Below are 26,798 nucleotides of genomic sequence, written 5' to 3'. Positions count from 1 at the left end.
TTTCTGGGCCCTGACTTAACTGAATGGTAAGCTGTACTCTGTTCAGTCTTGGGACTAGGATATCACAAGTGCCTGCTGGCTCCTTTCCCTACTTCTGTTTTTAAGGCTCTCCGAACATTCAGTATTTGTAAGATACGGCACAGAACAAGGACAGTCAGCCTGCTGCCGTGCCCCTTTGTCCTAGCACTGGGAGCAGATGCAAGGCCCTCCTATGTGACAAGCTAGTGCTCTATCAGCTGCACTCCCAGCCCTGATGCTCTATTTATTTTAAAGCTTTTTCCTCTTGTGTTTGAACCTGTAAACCACCAGAATTCCCTAAAATCTTGACCATATTTGTGGACTACAACTGATGCCAACCTATTAAGATTTTTAAATACTTAAAAAAACCAAACCAAACCAAACCAAAACACCCCCCTACCCCACACTTTGGCACATGAGCCTCGAGTTATTTGAACGCATTTATCTTTCCTGCTCATGCCATCCCAACATTTCTGTCATCCTTTCCGGAGCCTTTGGAAAAGGTTGTCATGACAACTGATGCTCTGAGTAGCAAAAGGAGGAGGCACAAGTGCTCAAGTGGCCCCGGAAACAGCTCTTGTGTTTAGCACTGTAATTTATGCAATGTTGCAAAACTTTTGTACCAGGATGACTTGTTTTAAAACTGCTGGTTGATTAAATATACATATAGACATAGATATAAAAATCACTATCAACATTTGCTGTTTTCAATGTGAAAACGATAAAATGTAATTCGGAATAATTGTGCATTTGCCATAGGGTCCTTGTTAAAGGTACCATAAAAATAATAATTTTGTAATAAAAAACTCTTTTATTTTAGTATTGCCCTCAAGTTCAGAAGTTTGGAGCAAATGTACTGAGAAAGCAGTTTTGGATTTGCTCCCACCAGGGATCTGGAAGCCTTAAAATTAGTGATCCCCGACAGCAGGCCCAGAACCCCAAGAGCCACGTGCTAGTCTTGCACATGCAAGTCTTGCAGTGTTGAGTTACAGGGCTCAGCAGAGCTACTGGCCCCACAAGACATCCAAACTGGAACCAAACGTTGATGAGACCTACCAGGGTCCCCACCTCATTTCACTGGTGGTAGATGCTGGGCCCAGACAACTCCTCACATAGAGCTCTGGGGCACAAGATGCTGGGCTCTGCCTTTCCTTGGGCTACCAAACAAGCAACTGGGGAAGGTGTAGGGCCTGGGTAGGGACCACTGAGCACCAAGGCTGAGGTGACCCAGGAGCTGACCTTCCACTCGGCTAGAGGCTGACCGAGGAAAGATGGCATTTCAGTGATGCAGAAGTTAGCTGTGCAGGAAGGAAAGTGCATTTAAGATTGTTCAGAAACAGATGGTGACCACAATGCCACAGAGAGGAAGGAGGGTGGGAGGTGGAGAACTCCCTCTGCCTGCCTGCAGGTTGGCCATGCTCCTTGGATCCTTAACATTCATGCTTTCTGATGAAGTCTGCTCGTGAAGAAACAGGAACACACCTCTCCTGGTTCTGGCAGGTACATAATTTCCTCGGCAAAGCTCTTTGTTGCCAAGTTCAGTTTTATTTGGCTGCTGTTCTGAACCACTGTCACCGGAACTCATAGATGGGTGCACTGTGTTCAGGAACATGGGTCAGGTTGAGGGACTGATACCTGCCAAGAGGAAGACATAGGATGAAAAAGTTTTCTTGGTATCCAGAACCGAGGAGTCTGGAGAACTAACTCCACCCAGAGTCCCTGCCAATTATACTCAGATTGAGGTGCTAAGCCATTCTTAGTTATGTATATAAATGTAGGGTCTCACTATGTAGCTCTAGCTAGCCTGGAACTCCCAATGTAGGCCAGGCTGCCCTCAAACTTACAGTGATCCATTTGCTTCTGTCTCCTGAGTGCTGAGATTAAACATATGTGCCACCAGGCCTTGATATGTTTGTTTTCTTTTTTTGTGTGCACATGTGTATACCACGTGTGTGCCTGGTGCCTGTGGAGGATGGAAGAGGGCAAAAACATCCCCTGGAACTGGAATTAAAGATGATTGTGAGCCACCATGTGGTGTTGGGAATCAAACCTAAGTCCTCTAGAAGAACAGCAAGTGCTCTTAACTGCTGAGCCATCTCTCTAGAACTCCATCCTGTTATATTTTTAAAATAGGGTATCATTATGCAAGCCAGGCTGGACTTGAACTCCTATAACCAAGCAAGCTACCTGCCTCAGCCTCCCAAGTAGCTGGGAGTACAGGTGCACACCACTATGTCTGGCTTTACTAACTCATCTTACAAATGGCAAGTTGTACCTAGCTAGTTCCCTCTGTCCTTTTTTTGTTGCTCCACCATGCATAAGAATTGCTTTTAGGTAATCTGTTCTAATCAGGAAACAAATATAACATAAATCACAAAAACAGGACCCTAAGGCTGGACATGGTGGCATAGCCTTTCCCCCACCCCTTGAGACAGGGTTTCTCTGTATAGCCCTGGCTGTCTTGGAGACGCAGCCTTTATCCCAGCAGGTGAGAGGCAGAAGCAGGTAGAGCTCTATGAGTCTGAGACCAGCCTGGTGTATACAGAGTTCCAGGTCAGCCAGGGCTACATAGTGAGAACCTGTCTGAAACAACAACAACAACACCACCACCTCAAGTCAGGCCTGGAGGTACAGGTCTGTAATCCTAGCTACTAGGGAGCCTGAAACAGGGGAATCACAAGTTCCTGGCTACTTCAGTTCAGTTAGGTAAACTATGTCTACAAACACACACACAAATGTAGCTTAGGTCCTAGGTTCATAAAACAAAAGAACATGAAACAGGACCTGAATAAACTCCAGGATGAGGTGGAGTTCACCACTCCTCTCCTACCTGTAAGTCTGTGTTTGTGTTTAAAGAACAGCAGTGGGTGGTGCTGTGGAATAACTTCATGCAGAGTAAAGAATATTCCAATTCTCATAGAACCCAAAGAGATACTGGAGGGACCCCTCAGAGCTTGCTTTGAATTGCTCTCCATTCTCAATTGCTTCTTACTTCCTGGAGCATGGCTATAAGCTTGGATGCCAGAGGATCAGGAGGTGCTTGTTTCTCCCATCAGTAGGTGCTCTCAGAGGATCAGGAACGAGATGGTCAGTCCAAATATAGGACTAACTCCTGGGCCCGTTTTATTTAGTGCCAAGAAGGTGAGTTTTCTTTCTTTTTTCTTTTCATTTTTCTCTGTGTAGCTTTGGCTGTCCTGGACTCACTTTGTAGTCCAGGCTGGCCTCGAACTCAGCGATCCGCCTGCCCCTGCCTCTCGAGTGCTGGGATTAAAGGCGTGCGCCACCACGCCTGGCTGGTTAGCTTTCTCTCTCTTGTTTCACATAACAGTGAAGAACAGAGGAAAGCAGCTTATTTCTAATATATACTTTAAAACATGGGCTGAGGATGTAGCTTAGTAGCAGTGTTTGCCTACAATGCTTGAGGCCCAAGGGTTATACTCCAGCACTAGAAGAAAAACAATTCAAGAAAGGACTATGAGGCCAGTAAGATGGCGTTGTGGGTAACGCTGCTTGCCATGTAAGCCTGGATTCCTGAATTTGAACCCACATAGAAGTGAAAAGAGAGAATCAACTCCACAAAGCGGTCCTCTAACCTCCACATGAACACTATGACACACACACACACACACACAGACAAATAATATAAAAAAAATTTAGAAGGGATGGCAAGGATTGGAAAGATGGCTTAGCAGATAAGAGCACTGGGGTGTGGTTCCTAACATGGTATGACAGCTCACAGCCAGTTCCAGGAGATGCAGTGCCCTCTTCTGGCCTCCACTGGCACCAGACATGCAAGTGGTGTACAGATATACATGCAGGCAAAACAGCCATACACTTATCAAATAAAACAAACCTTTTAAGTTAAAAAAGGCAGCAAGATGGCTCAGTGTGAACCTGGTTCCCTGGGACCAACATGATGGAAGGAGAGAGCCCAGACTTTGTGTGGCATACATGCTACCACACAACACACACACCTACTACTCCCACACCACACAAGATAGATAGATAATAGAAGAAAGGTTAAATGAGGGGCTGGAAAGATGGCTCAGTGGTTACAAGCATATATTCCTTTTACAGATGACCTGAGTTCTATTTCTGGCACCCATGTTGGGGTTGCTGCCAATAACCTGTAACTCTGGTTCTGGGGCATCCAACTGTTTGGCCTTTGCAGACATTTTCACTCATATGCAAAAATGTACAATACAATAAAAAATAAAAATAAATCTTTTTAAAAATGACAAAAGTCCAAAAAGACTGTGCACTAGTTATTAGGAATATGCAGCACTAAAATTATGAGATAACTTCTTCATGCCATATTGGGTAACTATAAAGACTTGCCAACATGTTTTGGAAATGACATGGAAAAACTGAAGCTCTCAAATCTTGCTGGTAAGAACGTCACGTGGTGGTGCTTATGTAGAGAAGTCTGGCAGTTCCTCAGGGTGGTAAATACAGAGTTACATCTAACTCAGCACTTCTCCTTGCCATATATGCCCAAAGCAGAGGAACCCAGAAACTCACACACCTGTATGCACAGCAATCGAGAACTTGGTAATGAAAATAATATGGTGACTGTGCTGGGTGGTTTTATGTGAACTTGACACAAGTTAGAGTCACGAGAGGAGGGAGCCTCAAGCGAGAAAATGCCTCTATAAGATCTGGCTGTGGGCAAGCCTATAGGATGGTTTCTTCATTAGTAATTCATGTGGAAGGGCCAGTCTATTGTAGGTTGTACCATATGTGAGCTGGCGGTCCTGAGTTCTATTAAAAAAAAAAAAAAAGGCAGGCTGAGCAAGCCTCGGGGAGCAAGCCAGTAAGCAGCACCCCTCCATGGCCTCTCCATCAGCTCCTGCCTCTAGGTTTCTACCCATTTGAGTTTCTGCTCTGACTGCCTTTGATAATGAAATGTGAGATGGAAGTTTAAGTTAAATAAATCCATTCCTCCCCAAAATGCTTTTGGTCATGATCATCACAGCAATAGAAACCCTCATTATGATGTAGTGCACGCTTGTTAGCTCAGTACCCAGGAGGCAGATGTGGAGAGATCTACACAAGTTCTAGGTCATCCTGGACTATATAGTGAAACTTTGTCCAACAACAACAACAACAACAACAACAACGAAAAGAAAGAAAGAAAGAAAGAAAGAAATACCCCCACACATGCTATGATAGGAGTGATTCCTCAAAGCATTTGCTAAGTGAGGTACCAGACACAAAGGTCAGGTATTATAGGATTACTAAGTTTTTAAAAACAGAACAATTACTGAAAGCCACCTGCAAAGAATTTGAATCGATCTAGGCAAGTCAGCAAATAGTAATAATAATAAAAAATATGAAAGGAAATAGTGTTCCATTTTATTTAAAATTTTTGTTTGTTGGTTTTTTTGAGACAGGGTTTCTCTGTGTAGCCTTGGCTGTCCTGGAACTCACTCTGTTGACTAGGCTGGCCTCGAACCCAGAGATCCACCTGCCTCTGCCTCCCGAGTGCTGGGATTAAAGGTGTGCACTACCACCACCTAGCTTATTTTTTAAAATTCTATTTAACTTTTATTTATGTGTGTGAAACTGTGTGAATTCATGTGCACTACGTGTATGTGGGTAAGAAAAGAACATCAGATCCCCTGGAACTGGAGTTACAGACACTTGTGAGCTGCCATGTGAGTTCAGGGATCTGAACCTGGGTCCTCAGGAAGAGCATAAGGTGCTCCTACCTGCTGAGCTATCTCTCCAGCCCAATGTTCTACTTTCAAAGAAAGAAGCTGGTATAGCTAATCCTCAAAGTACAGCAAGGAGGCATGAGAGTCCCCTAAAAAGTGGCTGAAGCCAGCACTTGAGGTGGCCTTCTGTCTGTAACCTTGGAGGAACGTAAGGTAGGGAGGGAGGCAGACGCTCACAGCCCCGCACAGACCAAGATCAAGTGCACGAGACGAAATGGCAGCTGTATCCGTAAGCGACTAGAGTTATTGCTCAGTTGTAAGGAATAAATATTAAGTGATCAGGATTGAGGTAATCAGTCCTGAAAATGTGAGACTGCCTTAAAGTATATACTGGGTGCTGCTCAGTGGTAGAGTACTTACTTACCTAGCTCTGTCCCACTAACACACATATACACACACACACATACACACACACGCACATATACAGAGAGAGAGACAGAGAAAGAGACACACACAGAGAGAGACAGAGACAGAGAGAGAGACAGAGACACACAGAAATGGGGTTGGAGAGATTCAGGTTGGTCCTCAGCACCCACATGGTAGCTCACAACCATTCATAATTCTAGTTCTTGGGGGATCCAATGCTCTCTTCTGATCTCTTCAGGCACCAGGTACACATGTAGTATACACATATACATGCAGAAAAAACATACATACGCATTAAAATTTAAAAAATCTAAAGACTGTAACTATTTAGAAATGGTATCTTTACATAATACCCACTTTGGCTTCATTTACTTCACTCTAGATAAGAGTCCCTGTTTCATGTGATATCATCTAAATGGCCTCAGCACACACACAGAGTATGGTATTTGGACAGAGGTAGACTGAAAGAACCTCTTTTCAGATATGATGGCTGGAGTTGAGGGCAATTTTTGCTGCAGCACTGGCCACAAGGTCCTTACCATTCTGAACTTCGATGGTAGTAGTAGCCCTCTATGGAGGCTGCTGACTTCTGAAAGCAGATGTAATAGAAGCCAGCAAAGGAAGCACCGCTGATGTCTTTGATTGTGTGGTCTGGGACCAGGAACTGTTCCTGCACACAGATATGGGATCAGTCAGTAAGACACTAGAGGGTTCTAAAGACTGCTAGAAAACCAAACAACCAAATAAACACAAAAAACCCAAACCAACCACCACCAACAACAAACTCATGACTACATGGTTCTATTCAACTGCTGGGTCTCTGCCTGGTTTTGGGGTGCTGCTCATGTTACTGTAGTGTCCTACCTACTGTGGAGAGCCCGCAGGATCAGCAATGCCGAAGAGGGACGGGACCGTAGCTAGAGATCTAACAGACCATCCAATACTACTTTCCTGCCAACTTGTCTGTCCATCCAACTCTTGGAGACCAGTGACAGAATAAATTTCAGTTCTGGTTCCCAGGAACGATTACTGGGTTCTTATGACCTCTAATAAGAAGTCACATTTATTGCAGTCTGTGGTAACTCTGAGGTAAGAAGAGTCCCTATCATATCTCACCAAAGCTCCACCCTTGTAAAAGCCACAAGAATAGCGCCATTTGTGCCAGGCACATTACAAATACAGGCAATCTGACATCTGAACTGGCAACGAACAGTGAAAGGCTATGTTGCTGCTCCTGTCAGAAACCACAGGGCTCAGGTGAACCAAAATCCCACGTGTGGTACTCTAAGAGAAATTGTATGGAGACAACTCCAGTGCTTTAACAAACTACTTTTTATTTACTTTCCAACGCTGGGATGAAACCCAGACATTTTGTACGCTGGACAAATGGCATACCACAAACTATACTCCCGACCCCGCTCGTTTTCTTGTTTGTTTTTTGAGACAGGATTTCTCTGTGTAGCCTTGGCTGTCCTGGATTCACTTTGTAGACCAGGCTAGCCTTGAACTCGCATTGATCTGCCTCTTAAGTGCTGGGAATAAGGCATGTGCCACCATGCCTGGCTCTCTCTAGTTTTTTTTTTAAAGGACATTCTTTTCTGCTTTATTTAACTTTCAAATATAACTTTTAAGTTTCATTTAGGGCTGAGGTCTAGCTTAGTGGTAGAACACTTGCCTAGCATGTGCAAACCCTGAGCAAGTTACATCCTCAGCACGGGGGAAAAATTAATATAAACACAAGTGCAAGTGCTTTAGAGGGTTCACTGGCATGTTTCCCATGGTGGAGCGGGCTGGAGAGGGAAGCTCAGTGTATGCTGTCCTGTGACTGTCTACTGAGGAAATGACATGCCACTTCCCAAATGAGCAGCCACACAAAGCATACACAGCAAATGGCCATTTTAGATGCCTGGTCTTTATGAAAACTATAATGTTTCATATTTAGGAAGCTTTCTTTCTCCATATAGACAAGGTAGTGGGGACTGGAGGTAGGCAAGTGTTCCCAAAAGTTCTTTCACAGACTTGCTATATGGATTTGCATTCCTGTGGTTGTAGATAGCATACATACTGCCATAGTGACAGACGCATAGGACTCTCAGGCAAAGGCCAATCCATTAAAAGACTAGAAGGAGCCAAGGGCCAAGGAGGAGAGGATTGGTGCTCCATTCCTGGTCCCTCATTTCCTGAGCAGCTGGAAGCAGAGGCATTGGGTAGAGGATGTGGCTGGAGAGCAGTCACTCTGATGGCGTTTTAACCTCGTGGTAGGAATAGGACGCTGGGATGACTAAGTTCAAGCAAAGTTTCCCTGAGTCCCCAGAACACTTGGATGACTCATTCTAGAGGTTCACAGGATTCTTGGGTGGGAGAATGAGAGGAAGAGGATACTGGTTATGGGTGCCTACGGCATGAATATGCCCACTGCCCACTAAACAGCATAAGCAGCTCACCCAAGATGTGCTCTGGAGCCATCACACAACTGCTGCTTACAAGTGTGTAGGGACCCTGCCATCAAGACACACAGTGATGAAAGCACCTGTTATAGAGGCCCCTACGAGGGAGCCATAACCTGCAAGAGGAAGTGTGTGTGGGTACTCTAGGACCCACGCACGGGAGTCTGAGGAGATGGCCTAGGCAGAACCTTACCTTCCACCTCATGAAGACATAATCCCCATTTTTCAGTTCTTCATAATCAAAGTCATCTGAATTAAATGATTTTGCATACTGATAAAAAGCCAGAAACTTGCCCTAAAAATAAGACAAAAAAGAATCTCATTGATCCACATGAGGAAAGATGGACAGCTGAGCTCATGACTCGTAATGACTTGTAGAGAGGACTGCTAAGTGGACAGGGCACTACTTGATTATGCACCCAGTAAACACAGCAGAAGATAAAGTCAAAAGGGTGGGAATGGGTGCAGTTATAGAACACCCTACTATCAGAACATATAAGGTAAAATGTGTTAGTGGGATTTTAGCAAAGAAATACAGAATGGAGCCGGGAATGGTGGCAAACACCTTTAATCCCAAAACTCAGAAAGCACAGACAGGTAGATCTTTGTGAGTTTGAGGCCTGCCATGTCTACATAGTTTCAGGACAGCTAGAGCTACATAATGAGACCCTGTCTCAAACAAAACAAGACAAAAACCAGAGGGGCAAGGATAGTCATGGTGAGTGTCAGTACTGGGGAGCTTGGAGGCAGGAGAACCAGGAATTCAACCTAATCTCAAGGTACACAGGGAATTCAAGGCCAGCCTAGACTACATAAGACACTGTCTTTAAAAAACAAACAGTGCTGGACATGGTAGTATGTACTTTTATTTATTTATTTATTTGGTTTTTCGAGACAGGGTTTCTCTGTGTAGCCTTGGCTGTCCTGGACTCACTTTGCAGACCAGGCTGGCCTCGAACTCACAGGGATCCTCCTGTCTCTGCCTCCCGAGTGCTGGGATTAAAGGCGTGCGCCACCACGCCCGGCTTAGTATGTACTTTTAATTCTAGTACTTGGGAGGCAGAGTCAGGAGAATCTCTGAGTTCAAGGTCAGCTTGGTCTATATAGCAAGTTCCAGACCAGCCAGGGCTGCATAGAGAAACCCGCCTCATCCAAACAAAGGGGCTGAGCCATCTCAGCCCAGTTGGTAAAGTACCTGCTGTGTAAGCACAAGAACCTGCCTTGAGTTTCGGTCCCTATCACCCACATAAAAGCCAGGAAAAGTGTGTATACCTATAATATTAGAACTGCTCTCCGTTTAGAGAGAGACTGTCTCAAAAATGTATAGAACTATAGAGGAAGATACCTGGTGTTGACCTCTGGCTATATGTACACATACCCATGCCTTCTCACACAGGTACCAAATACTTTTTTTTTTAAATGTGCACAGACATAAAAAATAAATTGAAAAACAAAGAATAAGACTGGAGAGCTGACTCAGTGGTTAAGGGTACTTGTTGCTTTTGCAGAGGACCTAGGTTTGGTTCCCAGTACCTACCCATATACATACAGGTAAAACACTCATACACATAAAACAATAAATAAAAACAAATAAAACAACAACAACAACAAAACCAAGCCAACAAACCAAACGAAACTAAAGAAGAGTCAATTTGAGCCGCTTTGTGACAGTATGGCCGAGCTAGGCGTGGTAGTAGACATGTATAATTACAGCACTTGGGAGGCTGAGACAGGAGTATTCTAAGTTTAAGAGCTGCCTACACAACAAATTGAAAGAATGAGTGCCTATCCAATCAGAAGAGCAGGTTCTTGTGTCAGCTATTCAGGTAGCAACCGGAAGGGGGCAATTCCCCACCCCCCCACACACACACAGACAGACAAGTCTTTAATCCCAGCACTCAGGAGGCAGAGGCAGGTGGATCCCTGTGAGTTCCAGGCCAGCCTAGTTCCAAGACAGGCAGTGTTGCACAGAGAAACCCTGTCTCAAAAAACCAATCAACCACACAATCCATCCCCCGCCCCCGCAAAAACCCTCATTTTCTCTATGTTACCATACCTGGCAATATTTTTTTTCACTTTCATTTTTATTTTATGTGTGTAGGTGTTTTACCTGCATGTGTGTATGTGCACCATGTGTGTGCTAAGGAGGCCAGAAGAGGGTGTCATAGCCCTCGGAACTGGAGTTACAGACAGTTGTAAGCTGCCACTTGATTCTGGGAACCAAATCTGAGTCCTTTGGAAGAGCAATAGGTGCTCTTAACTGCTGAGCCATCTCCTCAGTCTGAGATAGAACATGTTTTACTAACATTTCCTTGTATTGCAAAGGAGAATCAATGAGTTACTTTCCTCAAACATTTTCAACCTACAATCAGTTGAATATACAAAGTGCAACCTCAGATACAAAAGGACCTAAGACATGGTCAAGATGAAGTCAGCATCTGTCTTAGTGCTATGCATCATTATTGCAGACTGTTCCATTTTAGTCTGTTTTTTCAAATATTTTAAAATTTTAAAGTAAGCACACACTTTGTAAGAAAACATCTGAAATAAAGCCAACAGTGAGAGCATAACACACACAGGAACCAAAGCACTATATATAGTCTGATATGCTAAGTCATAAATATTGTCATAAAGACACGAAGCATATAGAATCCTGACTTGACAAAGGCCCCAGCTCAGATAAATCTGAGAGGGCAGCAGCATGCCTGACTCTAGGCTACAACAGGAAAGTGTAGCACAGGTATTATCCCACACCATCAACTCTAGATAAACATAGCAAGACCTTATCTCAAAAAGCAAAAACCAGCTGGATATGATGACATACACCTGTTATTGCAGCACTTGGGAGGCTGAGGCAAGAGGATCACTGAGATTGTCAGGCCAGTCTGAGTTACAGAAGATCCTATCTCAAAATAAGCGAACAAGCACCCTTCCCCACCCGCAATGATGGACTAAGCCAAAGGCTGGTGTGACAGGACAAAGAACAACTTTTTGACCCAAACATAAAACAGGGAAAAGACCCCATGGCAGTAACCCAATTGTTTTGACATACTCACCACTGGGGAATAAGGACACTGCTGCATGTGACCACTAAGGACAGGCAATCTGAATTTCTCAGGAGTGTCTGGCTGGTGTAGGTTAAGCCCTCCCTGAGTCTATCGGGATGGACACAAAGAAGCAACGCGTCTGCCCTTGCTGGGTTTCAGGAAGCACATCTCCACTGCAGGCCATCCAGAGCATGAGGCAACTGCTACCTGCTCCATGGGTTTCACCATATAGAGGTGACTGGGAACAAACAGTAGATAAAGGATAGGCTGAACAGGGGACACTGCCCGGGTTCTGACAGCCACAGAGCCATGAGTGGACTGACAGACTGTTCTCATTACCTGGTATTTAAGAAAAGGGTTGGCAGACCTGGAGCAACTGTGACTCACGGAGGAATAGGTTCTGACTAACTCCTGCTGGGACCAAGGCCCTGGGTCCAGGCCTGCCAGTTCTCCAGATGTCTTTGCTACCCAAGGCAGAGCACAGCCTTACTCACCCAGTGTTTCCGATCAACGTCTTCATCTGCATCCCACTTCCGAGTTAAGAAAGGGTGTTTTTTGCTTATTATTTCTCCTTCAAAGAAGGTCGTAAGGGTCGGATACTCCTACAGCAAAAGCAAATATCCAAGCAAGACATTAAATGCGCACTTCTGTTGTTTGTGTGCAGTATGTTGTCTCCATCTGAACCCAGGGCTCCACACATGTGGAGTGATTTCACTCCCACTAAGCTACACACCCAGACACTGAATGAGCACTTTACCTTGGTCCTGCTGAGGCTTCTCAAAGATGTGCTTCCTGTTTATTTTCACCTTTTAGAGATAAGAGTCTTTCGATAACTTCTTTCTAATACTTTGACAAGATCAACTACAGTACTAACATACCATGCACTGTTAAGATCCACTGAGCTGCCAACAGGCTCTGGATATAACTTTGAATTTAGCTGCTCAGATAGTGAAGGGCTCTGGGCTTTGGAGACTTTGCCAGAAAAAGAACTCCTTATTGACCATAACTGCTATGTTCCAGTCTCTCAGAAAAGAATCTGGGTGCTGTCTACCATAAGTAAACTCTAAACACTGTACAGTCAAAGCAAAGTGCAACTCCTCATGCTGTTTTCTGGGGTGCACCCTGAGAAAAGGCCCCAAAGTTGGTATTGAGAGATGAGTCTCCCTCGACCCCAGGCCAACACTTCACATACCCCCAAACTTCCTTGCCCCTCGTTTATACTTGTGTGTTTTTTTTTTTTTCTTTTTGTTTGAGACAGGGTCTCACCATGTATCCCTGGCTGGCTTAGAACCTGCTCTGTAAACCAGGTTGGCCTTGAACTCACAGAGATTAGCCTGTTTCTGCCTCCCAAGTAATAGAATTACAGATATGTGCCACCATACCCAGCTTTACACCTATTCTTGAAGTTTTCAGGATTGAAAACATCTTTGGAAGAAATGTCTCAGAAACACTAGAAAAACATTTACTTCTATCACATCTATGCATATCTATCATATGCATGGTATGTTAGTACTGTAGTTGATCTTGTCAATTTGTGTAAGAAAAAACATGTAACCATGTCTGCAATGCAAAAATCACAACTATTCATAAAGAAGCTACTTCAAAAATTGAACTGTTATAATTGTTAAGAAAAAAAATAAGGTGGGACTGGAGAGGTGGCTTGGCCATGAAGGGCACATGCTGTTCCATTAGAGGACCCAGGTTCAATTCCCAGCGCCCATGTAGTAGCTCACACCTCTAAGTAACTCCAGTCTAAGGGATCTGATGCCCTCTTCTGACCTTGTGGTATCAGGCACACATGTGGTGCACAGACACGTGTATAGGAAAACCATCCTATATACTTTAAATGTATAAATAAAAAATTTTAATTAAATAGACCCATTCTGATAGTTTTGCCTCTTCTCTAAGTACAAAGACCCTCTTGAACAACACTGCACAGGCCCATGACTCAGGAGGCACCATGAAACACTAAGGTCATCTGTGACACGACTGCAAATGTGTGCTTTTAATTTGCAGACCTAAGTGGACTCCAGGACCTTACATGCACAACAGACAAGTTTTTCTACCACTGAGCTACACTCCAGATTCTGCTCTTTTTTTCTTTGTGTGTGTGTGTGCACGTGTATGGAGGCCAGAGATTGAGACTGGGTGTCTTCCTTTACTGTTCCTGGCCTTATCTTTTGAGACAGGGCTCACTGAATTCAGTGCTCACCAACTGGGCAGACTGACTGGCCAGCGAGTTCCAGGGACCTGTTACTTTCTATCCCGGCTGCACTAGACTTACAGACATGCATGACTGTGACCACTGTTTGTTTTCTAAACACAGGTGCTAGGGATCTGAACTCAGGGTCTTAGCAGGCACTTTGCCTACAGAAACACCTACCCAACTCCACACCTGCCCCATTTCATTTCATTTTTGGGGGTGGTGGTGGTTAGAGACAGGGTTTCTCTGTGTAATCTGGGCTGTCCTGGAACTCTCTTTGCAGACCAGGCTGGCCTCGAACTCACAGTGATCCAATCTGCCTGCCTCTGAATGCTGGGATTAAAGGTGTGCACTACCATGTCCAGCCTCCATTTCATTTCTTAACAGCGAACTTTAGAATACACAAATCTAACACCCTCCAAAACCTCAAATTCCTATGCTAACAGTGCTGGTCTGGGTTTCTCATACAGATATATACACAGACTAAAGAAATGAGATGGGATCCAGGCTGTGGTGGTGCACGCCTTTAATCCCAGCACTTGGGAAGCAAGGGGCAGGTAGATCTCTGTGAGTTCGAGGCCAGCCTGGTCTACAAAGGGAGTTCCAGGACACCAGGGATATCCACAGAGAAACCCTGTCTTGAAAAGAAAAGAAAGGGAGAGAGAGAGAGAGAGAGAGACAGACAGACAGACAAACAGACGAGGCTTTCCTAAATAGAAATCTACTCTAAGTTAAAAACTAATCTGTCTTCTTAAACAAATTAGGCAGCACGTGAAGGTAACTATAACACACCCACTCCCAAACACCATAAATGACAATCAATCGGATCCATCATGGCCAGAAGTCACCAAAACGATTATTTCTTGGGAATGGTACAAGAACCCTGAGCACCTGACTATAAAGCCAAATTCAGGATAATTTAAGAGACAAAACAGACTCTCTGTCTCTGTCTGTCTGTCTGTCTGACACACACACACACACACACCAGAAACATACCACCAGAAGGAAGGATATTAGAAAGAGGTGTAAGAGAAAGAGGTGAGACCAGGCAGGTGCAGGCTGTAGCCACTCAACTCCTTCATCAGTCCTCCCAATTCCAAGCTAACTCCCCGCAGTCCCATTACGGATGCCCAGGCAGAAGTGCCTTCTGAGGGCTTATTATTTGGCAATAGGTCAACAAATACTGAGTTAAGAGTGAATAGATGCAAGCTGGGCAGTGGTAGAACATGCCTTTAATCCCAGCACTCGGGAGGCAGAGGCAGGCGGATCGCTGTGAGTTCGAGGCCAGCCTGGTCTACAAAGCAAGCCCAGGATAGCTGAAGCTACAGAGAGAGGCCCTCTCTCAAAAACAAACAAACAAACAAAAAAGAGTGAACAGATGCTTTGTTTATACATCAGTCTCTTATGAATTTGGTTGGTGTGGTCTGCATCCGTGCTACCAACCTCAGCCTGACCTCCCAAATCCAACTAAGGGGTGAGTGAAGGGCTTTATTATAATCTCCCCTTTGAAGCTGGGCTCCCACACACCCTACATGCTGTTAGGATCAGAAATGCAAAGATAGCATAATTTCGTGCCTACTCTTTACAGATCTGATTGCTTCAGTTCAAAATAGCACCTAAAACATTAAAGATGTGCTTTGTCAGCGAATGTGTGGCAAATAACCTCAAATTTAACTTTCAACACACCACACTGCATATAGAGAAAGTCAACTTTTTTTTTTTTTTCAAGACAGGGTTTCTCTGTGTAGCCTTGGCTATCCTGGACTCTCTTTGTAGACCAGGCTGGCCTGGAACTCAAAGAGATCTGCCTGCCTCTACCTCCCGAGTGCTGGGATTAAAGGTGTGTGCCACCACTACCTGGCTGAGAAAGTCAACTATTATAACAAGTCATTTATGTAATTTAATTAAAATAAACTGTACATTTGATATTTTATTATATCTTATAACATATAATTAATAATATGCAAACTATACATCTGACATATGATGATGATGATGATGATGATGTTTGGTTTTTTTCTGAGACAGGGTTTCTCTGTGTAGCCCTGGTTGTCTTAGAACTAAGTTTGTAGACCAGGCTACCCTCAATCTCACAGAGATCTGACTGCCTCTGCCTCCCGAGTGCTAGGATTAAAGGTGTGTGCCATCACCATCTAGCTATTACTTTATTTTTTGAGAGAGGGTCTCTCTGGGTAGCCTTGGTTGTCCTCGAACTGTGAAGACCAGGCTGACCTGGAACTCAGAGATCCACTTGCCCCTGACTTCCAGATACATTTGATACTTTAACAATTATGAGAAGGCATAAAGAAACAACTAATACAGGTACAAAACTCAATCAGCTTGTTACAGTTCTCTGTATAGGGCTAATTATGGCTATGACATACTAGGTTCAGAATTCAGTAAGCTATCAGTTGTACAACTTTGTGACTATACCAAAGCTAATAATGAATTATATAATTTATCCAGATGTGGTGCTGCATACTTGTCATCCCAGTGCTCGCGGGTCTAAGGCAGAATAATCATGAATTGGAGGCTAGTCTGGGCTACAATGGTGTGTTCTAAATAAGACAGGGCTACAGAGTAATGCCTGCTTCAAACACCAGACCTATGCTTTACAAGGATGAAACACATGATGTGTTGAGTGTGCCTGTAAAACTGTAACATATTAATGGGGAAGAATCACAAGCATCCTGTGGCCTGCTCAGGCCTTAAGCATCTTGGACCATAAACTACCTTTTACTAAGAGCCCCACAAAAGCATGGCACAATTCAGTGTTGTATTTGAGCAGACTACTCTGGGAGGACATTGGCTCAGTCAGGCCCCTCTGCCTACAGATTTGAGATTTGGCAGGGAAGATGAATCCCTGTGGGCTGGCCCGTTCAAGGCCATGACAGCACCCTCCCTCACGGAAGAGCTTCAGGGAAACTTGCTCTAGGAAGAGCTCTCAGCTGCCAGCACTTCTCTGTACTGTTCCCAGATTCCTAGTGCTACTTACCATTTCTTAGCAGTTTGCTATAAACCAAGTGATTGGCTTTGGAGTTACTGCTATAATGTTCTAAATTATTAAACACTTTGTTAGTTTCAGTTAAAGAGTTATGTCCTGTACTCTATGAACAAATGCCCTGGCTGCCTTATGAGCTGAGCATAGCCTGTTTTTTGTTTGTTTTTTCGAGACAGGATTTCTCTGCGTAGCCTTGGCTGTCCTGGAACTCACTCTGTAGACCACGCTGGCCTCCAATTTATAGAGATCCACCTGCCTGTCTCCTGAGTGCTAGGATTAAAGGCATGCGCCACCACTGCCCAGCATGAGCTTATCCTGTTTTACTACGTGTTTTCTCTTAGGACAAATAACAGCAGAGCCCCCCACCCCCACTCTGCTTTTTTACTATCACTTTCTGTCCTTCTCTGATGGGCTGTGTTTCCACAGATGGGGAAGACTCCTAGGGAATCCTCACTCCAGCCTCTAGCACAGACAAGCAGATGAGCCTGTGGGCATCATAGCACCACTCTACATTTGAGCCACATTCTCACATACAGCTAACTCTAACATGCTCCCTACTTAGACAAGTTATCTGATGAGGCAGAGAGGGGTTTTTCACTCTCCTTTAAGCAGGAGCTGAAAGGAAGAGAGTTGAGAAATTAAAGTTCACAAATCCAGAAAAGGGTTGAGTTGAGGTTTGCAAGCTCTGTTCTGCCCAGCCCAGTCCTGCTAGACGAGCAGGATCACATGAAGCAATGAAGGCCATGAGAAGCTGCAATAGGGCTGTGCCCAGCCACTCCTCACTCCTTGCAGGGAACTCAATGCCAGTTAGGCAGCCTTCTTCTTCCTGTTTGGCCACTAATGGAAAGGAAAGGATGCTCTTCTTTGCCTCCTAAATTTCAGGAGTCTTGAGAATTAGAGAACAGAACGCTCTACTTTTACTCACTAGGCTGAAAACTAGACTCTTGTTTTTACTGTTTCAATGAACCACAAAATTTACTTAGGTTTTTCAAGACAGGGTTTCTCTGTAGACCTGTCTGTCCAGGAAGTCACCCTGTAGATCAGGTTGGCCTCAAAAAGAGATCCTCCTGCTTCTGTTTCCTGAGTGTCACCAAAACAGGCTAAACCACAAGATTTAAATAACTTCAAAAACCTTCGTTCTTGTATAATTGATGACTATCTCAAAGAATACTAAATTCATAAGGGTGAAGGTTATCTATATTTTTCTTTATCTATGCACATGCATGTGCATATATGCCACACGTGTGCAAGTATCTATGGAGTCCATAAGAGGGTGCTGGGTGCCCTGAAGCTGGCGTTAACAGTGGTTGTGAGGTGTCTGATGTGGGTCCTGGGAAGTAAACTTGGGTCATCTGCAAGGGCTTTTAACTACTATCTCTCTAGTTCCTTTTATTTTCTGTTCCACCAAGATTTTTGTTCGTGCGTGTAAGAGAGTGTGTATGCAGGTTTGTGTATTTGTAGGCCAAAAAAAGGCTATCAGCATCCTTTTCTATCATTTTGCACATGGTCTTTTCAGGCAGGGTCTCTTCCTGAACCTGAAGTTTGTGTTTTCTTGGTTAGGCTGGAAGCCAGTGAGCTCCAGTGATCCTTCGATCTCTGCCTAGGTTGGAGGTGGGTTTATACAGGTGCACTGGAGGGCTGGGGAGATGGCTCAGTGGCTAAGTAACACTGACTACTCTTCTGGAGGTCCTCAGATCAATTCCCTCCACCCACATCGTGCCTCACAACCATCTATAACTGTGGCTATAACTCTAGTCCCATGGGACCTGATGCCTCTTTCTGGTCTGTAGATGTACATGCAGACAAAACCCAGATATATATATATATATATATATATATATATATATATATATATATAAAAAAATATATATATATATATATATATATTATATAAAAATAATTTTTAAAAAGTGCACTGGATGCCAGCTTGCTGTGAGTGCTGTGACCTGAAATCTGGTTAACAAGCACTGTTAACTGCTGAACCATTCCTCTAGTCCATATAATTTTTTCTTAAAAAAGGGTTACTGTCAGGCATGATAGTACATAGCTATAATCTTAGCATTCCAGAGGTTGAGACAGAGGAAGTCAACCTGGGCTGTCTCAAAAAACAGTAAAAAAAAAAAAAAAAAAAAAAAAGACTAATCAATTATGCTGTGATTTTTGAGGGCTGTGGGTATACCTCAGTGGTTGAGTGCACACTAAGCCTTCATTTCATCCACACCTACAACCAGAGAGGAAAAACTTTGACTGTCCATTTGTAGATGGACAGCCGAAACTGCAGTATCATGGTCCACACAGTTAAAGGATTTCAACGTGGGATTCCTGTACTGGACTCTCTGAGCTGCTGAGCAAGCCACTCACTTTCCAATTCCAGATCTGGCAAGAAGTACTTACCTCTGTAAGGCCCTTGATCTTCAGGTACCCACAAAGGTAAGAGTTCCCGGTGTCCACGTGCTGCCAAGAAAGGATACAGTGTTAAAGCCGAGCCCCTGGGGATGCTTCAAAAATCCTGTAAGGCCAGTGGTCAGCAAGCACCTGGCACAACCCAAGCCTCAGCCTCCTTTGGTACCTTCAATTCTGATGGGCAATGAAAATTGTATCAGGGGCTGGAGAAATGGCTCAGTTGTTAAAAGTATTTGCTGCTCTTCCAGAGGATCCAAGTTTAATTGCTAGTACCCACATCAGGTGGCTCACAACCATCTACACCTCTAGTCCCAAAGGATCCATCCCTTTTTGGCCTCCATGGGCACATACCATATGCAGACATACATGCACATAATTAAAAATAATAAAAATAAATCTTAAATATCACCACAGGCCTCTCTCACACCTTTTGGCCAAATATTTCAATAGTAATGTTCCATTCCAATAGTCAGCCTGCTTGTTCATTTTCTGTACATCTCTCCCTCCTCTGCAGACTGTGCACTGTTAAACACAAGGGCCCTTTCCACTTGTATACCCAGCGCCATCTCTGACTCAAAATGTCTTGCTAGATCATTTCCATTTTTCTGTTACTCAGCCACTGGCTTGGGAGAGCTTTTCCTGCCTTCTTATTGATCCAAAGCACCATCTTGAATTCTTTCCCTATGAAATGAGCAGAACATTTGAGAATAGCATCTTATGAAGGAGGAATGCATTTTAATTATGAACTGGAATGCCACCCAACATATTGTGAACATTGGCTTTGCCTATTTCATAAATAGTTTTTCAAGACAGGGTTTCTCTATGTCGCCTTGGTTAGACTCACTTTGTAGACCAGGCTGGCTTCGAACTCACAGAGATCCACCGGCCTCTGCCTCCTGAGTGCTAGGGTTACAGCAGTGTGCCACCACGCCCGGCTGACTTTTTTTTTTTTTCTTTCTTTCTTAAAGACAGGTCATCAGCATACAGTCCAGGTTGAATGGCCTCAAACTCACAGAAATATACCTGCCTCTGCCTCTCTAGTGCTGGCTTGGACTTATAGGTTTTGCTTTGATGTATAGGAGTGGTTCGCTCCCATGTTTGTCTCTGTACCACATGTATGCTTGATGTGTGTGGGAGCCAGAAGAGGATGCCAGATCCCCTAGAACTGGAGTTACATATGGTTGTGAATTACCATGTGGGCGCTGGGAATCAAACCTGGGTTTTCTGGAAGAACAGCAGTGCTCTTAGCTGCTGAGCCATCCGTAGCCCCTGGACTTGTGTTTCCTAAAAAGGAGACAGGAGAACAAGAGGAAGGGGCAGCCACAGGTCATTGGTTACTTAAGACACTGCCAGAGGCCTACTCCCTAACCAACTTTTTTTTTTTTTTAACCATGCCAGCAGGACTGAATTTTGTTCTGGCAGCTGCCCTGTTTATAAGGCCTGGCCATTCTTAGTGGTGTGACCTGTGAGCTGTTGGTGGAGGAGCGAGTGACTCTGTTCTGGCCAAAAATATAAGTGCTTCTGAGGGAGCACTACCATTTGAGTGGGCACACGTGGAGCAAGTGTCTCTTCCATTCTCTCATGGTGGGAATAACAACAAACAACATTCAGTCTCAGGGCAGCTACCAAGAGACCAAAAAGAGAAATAGAACAGAAAATGCTGAGGATGGCTGCCCAGAAAGACAGTCAGAACGTACTCATCACAGGAGCCCTGCAGGAACGCCAGACAGTACATCACTGGTTCTGATTCTGTGTGCTTCTTTCTTTGGAGACAGGGTCTAAGATCTCTCAGGCTGGTCTCAGACTCACTACGTAGTGGAGAAGACATGAATTTCTGATCTTCCTGAGTGCTCAGACTACATGTGTGCATCATCATGCTTAGCTTATGTGGTACTAAGGATCAAACACAGGACTCTGTGCATATCAGGCAAACATTTTATCAGCTGAACTACATCCCCAGCCCCATGAGTGCTATTTTGAAATGCAAAATAGATGCTTGGTGCTGGAAGCATACCAACTTGTAAATTTCACCCAAATCCATAGACAATGTCCCAAACAGGCAGAGTTTTAGAGTTCATGACTTAAAGTGACTCTAATTATGATAAACTCTGAAACTTCCTATTAACTTCTGAATTAAAGCAAAGCAAAGGACAGAGGTACTTGGAGAACATGTGTTAAGTGAGGTCTCACTTCAAGAAACTAGAAGTTTTGTGGCACCTACCAGATTTTAAGAAAAGGGGGCTGGAGAGATGGCTCAGAGGTTAAGAGCACTGTCTGCTCTTCCAGAGGTCCTGAGTTCAATTCCCAGCAACCACAGGGTGGCTCACAACCATCTGTAATGAGATCTGACACGCTCTTCTGGTCTGCAGGTGTACACTGTATACATAATAAATAAATAAATCTTTTAAAAAAAGAAATAATTTATTATTTTTAATGATATCTATGGGTCTCTATGTGAGTGTGTGCACATGATAGATATCAGAGGTGTCATAGCTGCCCAGAGCTGCCTGACATGGGAGCTGGGAACTGCACTTCAGTCCTCTAACAGAGCAGCTGCTGAGCCAGCTCTCCAGCCCTCCCTATCAGGTGTGGAGATTTACTTCCATCTCTAATACAAATAAAATATTAAGGCAGCCCTGAAGAACTGCAATGGACCTAGTTAGCCAGATAAGTCAGCACTAAAGCAATGAGGTTCCAATGAAGCCAAGGGGCTGTCACATCTGAGTGCTGGCTTCAGTGGTAATCCATGCAAGAATAGCCAAAGTATTTCAGTGTCTTCACTTGCTGGTCTTAGCATTGGAATTAGGTGACACAGCTGGTCCACCCTCACATGGCTCAGCAAAAAAGCTGTTATTAATGGACATTCTGAGCCCAAGGCTCTTATAGAGCTCAAAACAGTTTGTGGTTTTCACAGCTAAAGGCTATCAGATGGGAGAAATATTTGTTAATAATTGAAGTGTACACTGCATGCTCAACAATTTGAATTTCTATTTGGCCTCCATTCAGCTACATCTTTCCCATTCTGCCCAAATTGATCTTGATGATGATGAGTGAACTAAAACGAAGCCACATGCATATAGCTCTCACCAACGAAGGGGTCAACATCTCAATGTGAAAAATAACAAGGCAAGTGTTTAGGAAAGAGGCCTCTCAGCACAGCTGTGTCCAACGGCTGCTCTTTTTACATACTCTTCACAGGGTTTCACACTACTGGTGGTGACTTATAAGATGGCACAGAGGGAAGCTGTCAGACCCCCAAAGGGATCACATATCAGATATCCTATTTATCAGATATTTACATTATAATTTATAACAGTAGCAAAATTACAGTTAGGAAATAGCAACAAAATAATTTTATGGTTGGGGTCACCACAATATGAACATTAGGAAGATTGAGAACCAGTGTTCTAGGAGTTGTCGAGATGGCTCAGTTGGTAAAGTGCTTGGTAAGCAAGTAGGAGATTCTAGAGCCACGTGAGGTCAGGCACGCCTGTAATCCCAGTGCTGGGGAGGCTGAGATGGGCGGATCCCTGGAATTCCCTAGCAGTCAGGCCAGGTTCAGGTTCAGGTTCAGGGAGAGCTCTTATCTCAAAAACTAAGTGGAAAGCAACAGAGGAAGCTACCTAATGTAGACCTCTCATCTCCAGGTGCAGAAGCACACATGCACACACGCCCTCGTAGGCACATGTGCACACGCTCCACTGCTCTTAAAGTACAGGAAAAGATATATGGCATCTTTTGAGACATTTCTATTAAGACCACAAGATACCATTTCATACCCACTGAGATCACTATAGTTAAAGGAGTCTGTAAAGATGTGAAGAATTAGAGCCTTCCTATGCTGCCAGAGGAAACAGAAAATGGTGTAACCTCTTTTAAAAACCACTGGTAGTTTGCTAAAATATTAAACTCAGAGATACTTTAAACCCCAGCAATTCTACCTCTAGGTATCAGCATTTACTCAAGAGAAATGAAAATATATGTGCAAATAGAAAACTTGTATACAACCAGGTGTGGTGGTGCACGCCTTTAATTCTAGCACTTGGGAGGCAGAGGCAGGCGAATCGCTGTGAGTTCGAGGCCAGCCTGGTCTACAAAGTGAGTCCAGGACAGCCAAGGCTACATAGAAAGACCCTGTCTCAAACAAACAAACAAACAAACAAACAACCCCCAAAAAACTTGTATATAGCTGGGCTGGTGGTACATACCTATAGTCCTAGTACTTGGGACAGCTAAAGTGGCAAGGTCACTTGAAGTTAGGGTTTCAAAACTAACCTAGGCAATAGATCCACACCTGAAAACCAAACAAAAACCCTGTATATGAATGTTCAAAACAGCATTAGTGATAATAGCCCCTATGTAGAAATACCCTAAAAGTCAATGGCTAAACAAAATGTAGGCAATGCTGACAATGGGCAACAAGACTGACATGTGATGATATGGATGAGCTCTGAAAACATGCTATGCTAAAGAAGCCAGCCAGAAAAGGAAAAATAACTGTACGGCCTTATTTCTACATGTCCAGAACAGGTAGAAAGTGAGTCTAGGTTGGTTGTTTGTTTTTGAGAAAGGGTCTCACTCTACAGCCCAGATTCTGGCCTCAGACTCTGAGTTTTGGAATATAGGTGAATACTACCACACCAGGAATAAGTAAATCTGAAGAAAAAAAGATTAGTTTAGGATTGGCGCACATGTGTCTGTGTGCACATGTGTGATGGCTAAGGGGTACAAAGGTTTCTTTTGGGGGCAATAAAATGTTTTAAAATCAGGTGATAGTTGTACGACTTTGTGAGTATCCTAAAAATCATTAAGTGTACACTTTGAATAGGTAAGCAGTAGTTTTGTGTGATATGGTGGAATATATCTCAATAAGAGTACTTAAAAAGAACAAGCAGGTATATTTTTCATTGATTTGACTTCAGAGCCCATGCCTTTAGCTGCCACATTATTTTGTTTCCCTAAAAACATTTTAAACTAAACAAACAAGAAAAGCAGGAAAGAAGTTGAATTAGGAAAGACATGTTCTCAGAAGGCTGAGTCTAAGAAAGACCAGATAATAAAATAATAGTTCCACACTTCCACCTGGTCACAATGACAAGCTCACTGGGGGAGCATTCCTTGGCATGACCACCAACTGCCCCCATCACTAGTCATCCCGCACAAGGATTTTGGGCTACCTGAAACCTATCAACCAAGCTTCTAATCAATCACCATTCCCACTGGTTCACAAGGCCACCAACACGCTATGAACACACAGAAATGAACAGACTTCCCTATTATATCAGAAATCAGATGGTCATAAATTCAGGGCCATTCCAAACATGATCTATACAGGGATCCCACTTCCAGACTAGTTGAATGAATTTGAAACAAAAAACCTGACCTTTTTATACTATATTATCATATTTTAAGGAGGAAAAAAAAAAACCCGATTATCACAGTAGGTAATGAGAATTGAAATCACTCAGTTACAGTTTTCCAATGATGATAAATACCATAGCGCATGACAGAACTTTACGGAACAGGTTACACTAAACGAGAGCATGGTTTTCCCAATCAAAAATCGGAGAGAACTATTCCCACAAATGGTAAGAAAGAAAAGGACTGATGAGTGTGCTACAGTTAGAAAGGAGAGCAACTTGCTGGGCTATAACCTGAACGAAGCAGGGTTTTGGTACTGGTAGCACTTGGCAGGCAGGGGCAGGGGGATCATTGTGAATTCCATGTCAGCCAGAACTATTACACAGAGAAACCCTGTCTCGAAACACTCCCCCCACCCCCAAAAAGAAAGGAGCCACTTTCATGTCTTTGGAGTGGGAGATCTACTTGCTCAAAAGAATCCAAGATGGGAAATTAGAAAGAGCAAACGGTGGTAGAGGGTGTACATATACGCTGTGCATCTCACTGGGGCCCCAAGGCAGCAGTCACCTCTAAACCTTCGTCAAGGAGCAAGATTTGGGGAACAACCTAGGAAGTAGAATTAGGAAACTACACACAAGGTGGAAATGGAAATGGAAATAGGTCTTCAGGCAGGCAGTTTAATATCTAAAAAGAACAGTATTGTGGAGAGGGGAGATGAAAGAAAAATTGCCACCTCACCAATTTTTGGTTAGAAAAAGAGAAAGAGGTAAAGTTCTGGAAACGAAAGGCCCAGAGCAGACAAAGCTGAAGTTTCAAAGTTGTTCGGGGACTGACAGCCAGCAGCCGGTACTCAGATATCCAGGTCAAATAGGGGGAGGTAAGTGGACACAAAACAAAACTGGGTTAGATTTCCCCAGTGCTTGGGCATCTGAGGCTGGGAGGAAAACTCTGGAGCCGTGTAGATAAAAATCAGCAACACTGAAGCCAGCAATAGCAAGCAGCTTGACCAAGGTTCAGGTCAGGCATGGGAAGGGGCCACAGAGCAGCGTAGGCAAAGAAGCCTGGGTCAGGAAGCCTGGTGTTGGGGCGGGTGGCCATAACCTGAACGAAGCAGGGTTTTGGTACTGGTAGCACTAAGTGGTGTGAGTACCTGGTCTGTGGGGAGCCAAGGACCGAGGAATGGCCTGGGTTGTCTCAGCCAAGGGAGGGAGGCCCACTCCCCCACCCCACCCCACCCCACCCCCGTTCCCACTTCCCCGAGAGCGGTAGGGTGGTTGATTCTCCAAAGGAGCAAGGTCCCTGACTCTCAGGATGAAGTGGGTGGTCAGGGTACGAGCTTCATTCTTGGGAGAATCTGACACTGGCCGCCCCCAGGAGGGGACTCAGTTTGGGGGAAGGCGATGGGGTGTTTTTCAGGCTCTGACAGGGACTGGTGGGAGGGTGGCTGGTGTAAGGGAGGACGGGACTTGGGAAAGAACCGAGCCAGGTTTTAAAGGACAGCTAGTCATGGGGGTGCTTCCGGATCCCAAGCGGGGCGAGCCAAAGGCTCCAAGTGTGGCACCAGTCTTCGGGGGTGGGGTGGGGGCTGGAGGAGGCTGGCCGCTCCAGGCTTTGGAGTCTAGGGGTTGGGTTAGGGCTAGGGTTCGAGAGTGTGACATCGGCCGGGCAGGTCTCGGTGGGAGGCGCCGGGGTGCAGGAGGCCCCAGCAGTGAGGGCCTGCTCTGCCGCTGAAGGCTCGAGGAGCCCAGGGCAGGCCGGGCCCGTGAGCGCCGCGAGGAGGCCCTCGGGCCCGGCCTGGCCGCCCGGCGCTCACCTGCAGCACCACCTCTACGTCGTACGAGTTCCCCTTGCTCTTCTGGTGGCCGCGGAACTTGGAGCCGCTGTAGAGCAGGCTGGTGGCCACGCCGGGCTGCTGGGTGTTGATGGGCGGCGGCGGGATGAGTGAGGCCGCGGATGTGGCTGAGGCACCCGCCGGCGGGGGGCACTCGGTGCGGACCGGCATCGCGGGGTCCCCCGGAGCCAGGGCTGGGGGAGGGGGAAGGAACCGCCGCCGCCGCCGCGCGGGAGCTGAGGCTGCGGGGAGGGCGGACCAGGGCGCGCACGCGCGGGGGAGGGGCTCGGGAACCACCCGCCCGCTGCCGGCTGACCAAGCGCTCGTGTCGCCACCTGGACCCCGGGACCTACTAGCAGGGTTTCCCCGTCCTGAGCAAGGTCCCCTCTCCCCACTTGGCCTCG

General features: G+C 44.9%; 1 protein-coding gene across 1 annotated transcript; it reads right to left on the bottom strand.

Annotated features, from left to right (window-relative positions):
• Positions 1 to 980: 980 nt before the first annotated feature.
• Positions 981 to 26,784, bottom strand: Gid4 (GID complex subunit 4 homolog). Its single transcript, XM_051167203.1, has 6 exons — positions 26,377 to 26,784; positions 19,194 to 19,253; positions 12,090 to 12,197; positions 8,742 to 8,843; positions 6,641 to 6,771; positions 981 to 1,653 (listed from the first exon to the last, which is right to left on the bottom strand). Exons 1-6 carry the CDS (start codon positions 26,563 to 26,565, stop codon positions 1,590 to 1,592), a joined length of 654 nt encoding a protein of 217 aa, XP_051023160.1. The 5' UTR covers positions 26,566 to 26,784; the 3' UTR covers positions 981 to 1,589.
• Between the last annotated feature and the right edge of the window lie 14 nt (positions 26,785 to 26,798).

Source organism: Acomys russatus, chromosome 25, assembly GCF_903995435.1.
Source record: "Acomys russatus chromosome 25, mAcoRus1.1, whole genome shotgun sequence".
Lineage (NCBI taxonomy): Eukaryota > Metazoa > Chordata > Mammalia > Rodentia > Muridae > Acomys > Acomys russatus.
This window is presented reverse-complemented; position numbering and strand designations above follow the sequence as displayed.

What these genes read in the sequence shown, in the direction of transcription:
- Gid4 (XM_051167203.1), bottom strand. Translation starts at nt 26,565, where the DNA reads ATGCCGGTCCGCACCGAGTGCCCCCCGCCGGCGGGTGCCTCAGCCACA. An exon ending in ACGTTGATCGGAAACACTGG is followed by an intron (nt 8,844 to 12,089) that starts GTGAGTAAGGCT and finishes TCTTATTTTTAG; the next exon opens with GGCAAGTTTCTGGCTTTTTA. An exon ending in TACCATCGAAGTTCAGAATG is followed by an intron (nt 1,654 to 6,640) that starts GTAAGGACCTTG and finishes TCCTCTTGGCAG; the next exon opens with GTATCAGTCCCTCAACCTGA.